Here is a 7,773-nt window from a genome sequence, read left to right as displayed (position 1 = left end):
TAATGACACACTGCAGTAAAGCCTGTTTCTGCGCCCCCTGGTGCACAACATAAGCATTCATTGCATTCAACAGTCAGGCAGGATTTCATTAGCACCTCAGCCTTAAACACATTGATTCTGTGGCTCTACAGGAGCTTCTTCCAAGGGTCGTCTTAGAGAAGTTGTGTTGCTCTCACTTTATGTCCTGTCCTGAAACATGACCAGTTTACACTTCAAGATGAGAGTTGTGGTTTCATCAAACGTATTTACCCTCCACTGTCACTACTTATTTCCTTCAATATATTACATTGAAATTACATTTTCAGCAACGGCTGGTGTCTTCTGACTATCTCCAGGAGTGTAGAAAGCCTCATACTAACCCGTCCCCCAGGACCGGTAGGCAATACTGGGCCATGATCCCAGGCTTCAGCTGGGAGGCAAACGAAGAGCGTCAGCAGGCGAGACCTCAACTGTTCCCAGCCAGCGACAGAGTGTGTGGTCGCTCCTCCTGCGCGGAGAAGGACGCAGAGGAAATTGAGCAGCTTGAGGAGGTCTGTTTTCCAGTTCAGTTCATGTTGTTTATCTTGATTTGTCTTAGAGATACACTGCATATGTTCATCACTATAGTTCTGCTGCAGAAGATAGTTGTTGCAATCATACAATAGAGTAATCTTTTCAGAGAGACAACACAGGCATCAATGTCTTAGGGGGCCATCTCTGGATTTCGGCATCTTCTCAATTTTCTATGTTTAAGTCCCATTTTCAAAAAACCCCAAAACAAATAGTAAAATGTGTCTAGAAAAGCACTATGCAAATCTAATGTATTACAGGTACATCTCAATAAATTAGAGTGTCGTGGAAAAGCTAGTTTATTTCACTAATTCAATTCAAAAGGTGAAACTCATATATTATATGGATTCATTACACACAAAGTTAAATATTTCAAGCCTTTTTGTTTTAATCTTCATGATTACGGCATATAGTTACTGAAAACCAGAAAATCTGAATATTACACAAGACCAATAAAAAATTGATTTTTAATACAGAAATGTCGGCCTTCTGAAAAGTATGTTCATGTGTCTGCACTCAGTACTTGGTTGGGACTCCTTTTGCATGAATTACTGCATCAATGCGGCATGGCATGGAGGCGATCAGCCTGTGGCACTGCTGAGGGGTTATGGAAGCCCAGGTCACTTCGATAGCGGCCTTCAGCTCGTCTGCATTGTTGGGTCTCGTGTCTCTCATCTTCCTCTTGACATTACCCCAGAGATTCTCTATAGGGTTCAGGTCAGGCGAGTTTGCAGGCCAATCAAGCAATTTGATTCCATGGTCATTAAACCAGGCATTAGTACTTTTGGCAGTGTGGGCAGGTGCCAAGTCCTGCTGGAAAAATGAAATCAGCATCTCCATAAAGCTTCTCAGAAGAAGGAAGCATGACGTGCTCTAAAGCTTCCTGCTAGACGGCTGCGTTCACTTTGGACTTGAGATAACACAGTGGACCAACACCAGCTGATGACATGGCTCCCAAATCATTACCGTCTGTGGAAACTTCATACTGGACTTCAGGATTCTGTGCCTCTCCGCTCTTCCTCCAGACTCTGGGACCTTGATTTCCAAATTAAATGCAAAATCTACTTTCATCTGAAAAGAGGACTTTGGATCACTGAGCAATAGACCGGTTCTTCTTCTCATTAGCCCAGGTAAGACGCTTCTGACGTTGTCTCTGGTTCAGGAGTGGCTTGACATGAGGAATGCGACAGTTGTAGCCCATGTCCTGGATACGTCTGTGCGTGGTGGCTCTTCACTGACTCAGTCCTTGTGAAGCTCCCCCAAATGTTTGAATGGTCTCTTCTTGACGATACTCTCGTGGCTGCGGTTATCCCTGTTGTTTGCGCACCTTCTCCGACCACACTTTTTCCTTCCATTCAACTGTCTATGGATATGTTTGGATACAGCACTCTGGGAACAGCCAGCTTCTTTAGCAATGACCTTTTGAGGCTTCCCCTCCTTGTGGAGCGTGTCAATGACTGTCCTCTGGACAACCGTCAAGTCAGCAGTCTTCCCCATGATCGTGAAGCCTGCTGAACCAGATTGAGAGACCATTTAAAGGCTCAGGAAACCTTTGCAGGTGTTTTGATTTCATTAGCTGATTGGAGTGTGACACCGTGAGTCAACAATATTGAACGTTCTCACAATATTCAAATTTTCTGAGATACTGATTTTTGGGTTTTCAGTAGCTGTAAACCGTAATCATCAAGATTAAAACAAATAAAGGCTTGAAATATTAATGAATCCATATAATATATGAGTTTAACTTTTTGAATTGAATTAGTGAAATAAACTGACTTTTCCACGATATTCTAATTTATTGAGATGTACCTGTATAATTCGTATTATTAAATACATGTATAAATAAATGAATAAACTTAAATAAAGATATTTACATGAGGGGAGTCCACAATCGTTTCACTATCTCAGTTGAATAAGTTGAAATATATGTGGACCATTTAATCAGGTATACATTAGTTTTTAATTGTTGCGGTTATATTTTCCATGCAGTGAAGGAGAAGATGCTTGTTTGACTTACTGTCTCATCCTTTTACAATCTCTCATTTTGCTAATGTTTTGTGATTAAATTCAAACTTAGACAGACAGTATAAAAGCATTGGATTATTTCTTATCACCAGGACGGTGCAGGCCAGCTGCCAGCAGAGAGCAATGACTTACCGCGACGGTTTCGCCATCAGAGAAGTGAAACCCCAGAGGGGAGGAAGTGTCAGCGTCACAGAGCTCTTAATGCGGGCTCCGGTCTCCATGGAGACCCCGTCCCCAACATGAAGATCTCCTCCATCACAGGGAAGTCTCCCTCGGTGACAGAGAAGACCCTTCCTCAGGAATCATTCGCCTTTCAAGTGCCATTAAGAGTAACTGCATGTTGCATCTTCTTCAAATGTCTAATATTCTCTGTGGGGCTGCTGGAAACTGTTGATTGTGGAAAGATCTTGCTAATCTCATTTTTGTTTACGTTGCTCAACTCAGGCCGAATTTGTATATACATTCTATCTTTTTATTTCCAATTTCCTCTTAGTTACAGATCAAAGTGTCTGGCCAGAGTGGTAGTTTGGGAATCAGCATTGCTGGTGGGAAGGGCTCCATGCCTTACAGAGACCATGATGAGGTTAGTCCTGGTGCAGAAGAGCCAGCAGTGCTTGATGTCTTGCAACATATGTGCTCGTCTGGTTGAAGATGATGACAAGCAGATGTGTCAAGCATTATTGTGTGATTAGTTAAAAAAAATCACACAGAATACTAGATTTATGTGTATATGATTGTATTATTATTATTTTTTAAATTATTATTTTCTTCTTCTTCTTCTTCTTCTTCTTCTTCTTCTTCTTCTTCTTCTTCTTCTTCTTCTTCTTCTTCTTCTTCTTCTTCTTCTTCTTCTTCTTCTTCTTCTTCTTCTTCTTCTTCTTCTTCTTCTTCTTCTTCTTCTTCTGTTATTATTATTATTACTAACCTGTTTTTATTTGTATTTTCTTTTTTCATTATGTTAAGAAATCAAATATCCATAGTATTAGGATGAATTGTAAACCCTAGGGGAGGTTTTACTATGAGCCCTTTGGGGTTTCTTCTCTTTTCTGCACAACCTGTTTTATCACTTCCTTTGTGCTGATTAATCTGATTAAACTAAACTAATATAAACTCCTACAAGTACATATTCAGCAACAGAAAAAAATCTTTAAGCACATTTGTTATTTCAACACTTTCACTCAGGCTAACGTGTCTATTTCATTTCAGGGCATTTTTATTTCCAGAGTAAACAAAGGGGGGGCATCAGAAAAGGCAGGGGTCCATGTTGGAGATAGATTGCTGGAGGTAGGTTGGGAATTATTTGTTTCACGTTTGTTATCTCTGTTCATAATTTCCTATTCAGTGACTGTACACCAGCATATGAAATACTTCCTTGCACTTTAAATTGGCTGCAAGAATTTAATTATGAAACCTACTTCTCACTGGTGTTCCTCTTGTGACCAATGGAGGGCGTCATAAGACCAGCTGAGGACACTCAGCTGGGGCTTCCTTCAGTGATCAAATGAATATGAGGCTGAGAAATAGAAAACAAACAAATAAATATGCAAAATCAATCTTTAGATTCAGACTTTGGTACGGCAAAGCCAGTTAGAAAGTGTTTGTATTCAGAATTCAAAGCCTCATGAGGCACATTTGAAACTTGTGATATTGGTCTTTATAAATACAATTGATTTGACTTGAATAGACGTGCTATTTTCAGATAACCTATGCTGTGTGGGAGTGTGTGATTTAATGTCTCACCTTTGACCCCTGCTCCTACTTTCACTGACCCCTGCAAGTTTAATGTCTCTACTGCCTTCCAGGTCAATGGCCTCAATATGCAGTTGGTGACCCACCATGGGGCAGTCAGTGCTCTCAGGAATGCTGGGAGCTGCATCAAGATGAAAGTTCTCAGAGAGAGGCTGTTACCTCGAGAAGCGTGTGACCCGGGTGTGCCTCAGGATCCTTGGAACGTGACAGGACGACAGCTATGCAGCCAAGACGGCGGATGCCAGAGAGGCAAACAGCCAAAGATGAAGAGCGTGGAAGACTGTTTGTCCAAGAAGATTGAGATGGTTGTCTGCAACGGCAACAGCATTGTGGGTGGTTTTCTCAAATGACAGCACAAACAGAATACACTTTTTAAATTCCAACATGGTTTTAGAATGTGCCTCAAGCCAGAAGTGCACTTGAGTCAGACTCGAGTCACACATTTGATGACTTTACACTCAACTTGACAACTGACATTAAAAAAGACTTACAACTAAAAAGAACATTTTGTTTGTGGTGGTAAACAAAACACAAAATTGGTAAAGAGTGCATTTAGACTTGTTAGACTTAATGTAGGACTTGTCCTGGGACTTGATTTGAGACTTGACTTGGATCTTGACTTGGGACTTTAGTGCCTTTGGTCCCACATCTGCCTCAATTCATAAGTGACTTACGCCTTCAAAGAAATGATTCTTAAACTCTTCTTTTCTCTTTGTCTTTTTGTGTTTCAGTCTGATTTGGATGGCGAGCTGAACAGGATCTTTTCTGAAGCAGAGGTGCAGCCCCACAATTATTTACTTCAATGGGGGAGACACACAATGACAGTAAGCAGATTCATTCCTCAGAAAGATATACCACTTTCTAAATCATCTTACGCTGAAATCACCTCATTTTAGTCTGTCCCTGAGTTAAAAACAAATCCTGCAAATTGCTTTTTTAAAAGAATTACATTCAACGATTTTTCTGACATTTCAGCACCGTATCACATGACAACTTGCTCATTTGCCTCCCCAATCCTGTTTCCTTCTCTGTCAATCATCTGACAGATCCCGCGGATTATCCTCACTCATCCCTCTACCTCAGATGAAGATGTCGAGCTCTTGACACAGATTCCCAACAGAGAGCCGTTACATGACTCTGGCATTCATGACAGACGCGTAGGGAAACACACATGAAGGACACAGATTGTTATTGCTCACCTCTTTTCTCATGTTACTGTGGTGGATTAGTGTAAAACAAACTGCTGGTATGTGTTTTTTAAGCTTTTTGTCTGTCAGATTCAATTGCTGCTAATAGTATTTGGTGATATTACAAGAATGAACTTTAAGACTTTATTTTTATTACTAAAACCTCAGTTTTGCCTGTGCATATAGAACAGAGACTGTAAAGCATGACAAATCTGTTCTCTAATGTCCGAAGTAATTACATGTCATAATATTAACAGTCAATTAAACAATGAATGCTGCTGGCTACCTCTACTCCACACCGCTGTGCTGTAAATTATGGATGTGCTGGGTGAGATAGTGCCTCTGCCCATGACAATCAGAAGCACTCAAACTTTTTATAATCTTTACAGAGATAAAATGCCACACAGCTGTGTGGACAGTGCACAGCGAGGACTCCGCTTCCTGCAGAGTCCTGATGCAGAATGAATCTATTAATTTCCTCACATAAAATTCCGAATCATGAGATTACGCACTGTGATTTCTGAAAAGATAAAGAGAACATACAGCTTGCTCGTCATTACCTGCCTTGTGTTATTTTTACAGTTGCAACTGCTCATTGTTCACTTTCTCAATAAAGCACAAATATATTGTTCCAGGACGCCTTTCTCTTCTCTGACATAACAATAAAATCCACGCTGATGTGTATTCACCTGTGCAGTACTGCAACTCAGTACAAGAGCTGCAAAAACACTCACTTCGATCAATTTTAGTTGACAGTGTGTCAGAAAGGTGTTGGTTTGACAGATCAATTGAGGTTATTTGCGATGGCGGTGTGGAAGCAGACACTATATAGTGTTCCTGTTAGTGTGTCTTCCCCCTGTACGCTTTGCTCTTGGCCACATACACAAATACTGACATGACTACTTGTTTTTATTAATGATGCTCTGCAGTGATGACCGTTTACTGGGTGGATAATAATCTGGGGACTCAACTTGTTGGAAGTCACATCTAGTGTGCGAGAATCATTCCGGAGTCAATAACTGGCGCTGTCGGCTCATACTTACAGACTCAATTCTTCATCTATCTCAAGAGGCATTCATGTAAAGCCAGTCGGAGGAACTGGGGAGGATGAGAGAGGATTTTGATGACTTTAATAAAACTGGGACTCTGGGGACATTGGTTTTTCAACCGCAGTGCATGTTTTGTTAACTGATCCAAATCAATAAGTCCGTTTCATGACACAGCACATGTTGATTTTATAGTCTGTTTATGGGCAGTTACACTCTGAAACTATTTGTCTAAAGTCACTTTTCACAAACTTGTATTTAATTAGTTTTATTCTCTGTGAGGGATGTCTTTTAATATTTAACAAAGATCTCATTACATAATGATAAATACTGCACATTTGAGGCTAATCTCCGCTGATGTTCACTAACAAATAAATGAAGTGCTTCAGTATCACAGAATTTCCTTGAGGCTAAAAGCTAATACTACATGCTATACGCCAGAAATCAAAACAAATGGATGTGACTTTCTGCCTTTTCCATAGATACTGGATATTAATCATGGGAAACAGGATTATATAAAATCATATATAGTTCGAGGCTATAATTTAGGATTTGCTGCTATCAAAATGCTTAAAATTTGATTATATATTTACATTTCAGGCAAATATCAGATCCTTTTTATCCCGAGGAACAGGTGGCGGTGTATGCTTTGTCTTATTATGATTTTCGCTGTGCCACAGTGAGACAGGGGGGCGACATACAGCAGAGTGGAAATAGACAAGAACAGCTGTGACTGAATGAAGAATGTAGTGTACTTAAAGGATTAGCATCCACTCCAGAGGTCTGCTTTCACTCACTGATAAGAGAGGAGTCGATGCGGCTTCAAACAAGCAAGGAAATGAATTTTTTTCCAGCCCCCACAATAAGTCATTACGGGAAACATGCTGAGATGGAGTATATTTGTCACGTCAGCCTGCTGGCTGGCAAGGGTTTATATTACATTATATTATATCTGCAGACTAACTGGACATTTTGCTCATATGAATTATGAGTTATCTGTATTAAAAAACACATTATCTGTCAGAGGCAGAGACAATTTAGTTTCAGCCTCATCACACAATGTGAGCTGTTCTCACGAGCAACACAAATGTTTGACTTTAGAATGTTTATTCTCTATAACACTTATTTTCTCAGCAGCGATTTTTCATTGTCCAATCCATACCGTCATCTCCAACTGTCTCATTTATGATCTGAGCTCAGTCAGCCAAGATATTGTT

General features: G+C 40.3%; 1 protein-coding gene across 1 annotated transcript; it reads left to right on the top strand.

Annotated features, from left to right (window-relative positions):
* The first annotated feature begins 303 nt into the window (after positions 1-303).
* Positions 304-6,121, top strand: LOC115019958 (beta-2-syntrophin-like). Its single transcript, XM_029449720.1, has 7 exons — positions 304-530; positions 2,667-2,903; positions 3,068-3,157; positions 3,781-3,858; positions 4,377-4,652; positions 5,055-5,147; positions 5,370-6,121. The coding sequence occupies exons 1-7, from the start codon at positions 393-395 to the stop codon at positions 5,496-5,498; spliced, it is 1,041 nt and encodes a 346-aa protein (XP_029305580.1). The 5' UTR covers positions 304-392; the 3' UTR covers positions 5,499-6,121.
* Positions 6,122-7,773: the final 1,652 nt, after the last annotated feature.

This window comes from Cottoperca gobio, chromosome 15, assembly GCF_900634415.1.
Source record: "Cottoperca gobio chromosome 15, fCotGob3.1, whole genome shotgun sequence".
Lineage (NCBI taxonomy): Eukaryota > Metazoa > Chordata > Actinopteri > Perciformes > Bovichtidae > Cottoperca > Cottoperca gobio.
The sequence above is the reverse complement of the archived record's forward strand: the minus strand, read 5'-3'. Positions and strand labels throughout refer to the sequence as shown.

Bases quoted from the DNA above. Each gene is read 5' to 3' on its own strand.
- LOC115019958 (XM_029449720.1), top strand. From the start codon at position 393: ATGATCCCAGGCTTCAGCTGGGAGGCAAACGAAGAGCGTCAGCAGGCG. The intron at 2,904-3,067 runs GTAACTGCATGT...ATTTCCTCTTAG, and splicing joins CCTTTCAAGTGCCATTAAGA to TTACAGATCAAAGTGTCTGG. The intron at 3,158-3,780 runs GTTAGTCCTGGT...ATTTCATTTCAG, and splicing joins CTTACAGAGACCATGATGAG to GGCATTTTTATTTCCAGAGT.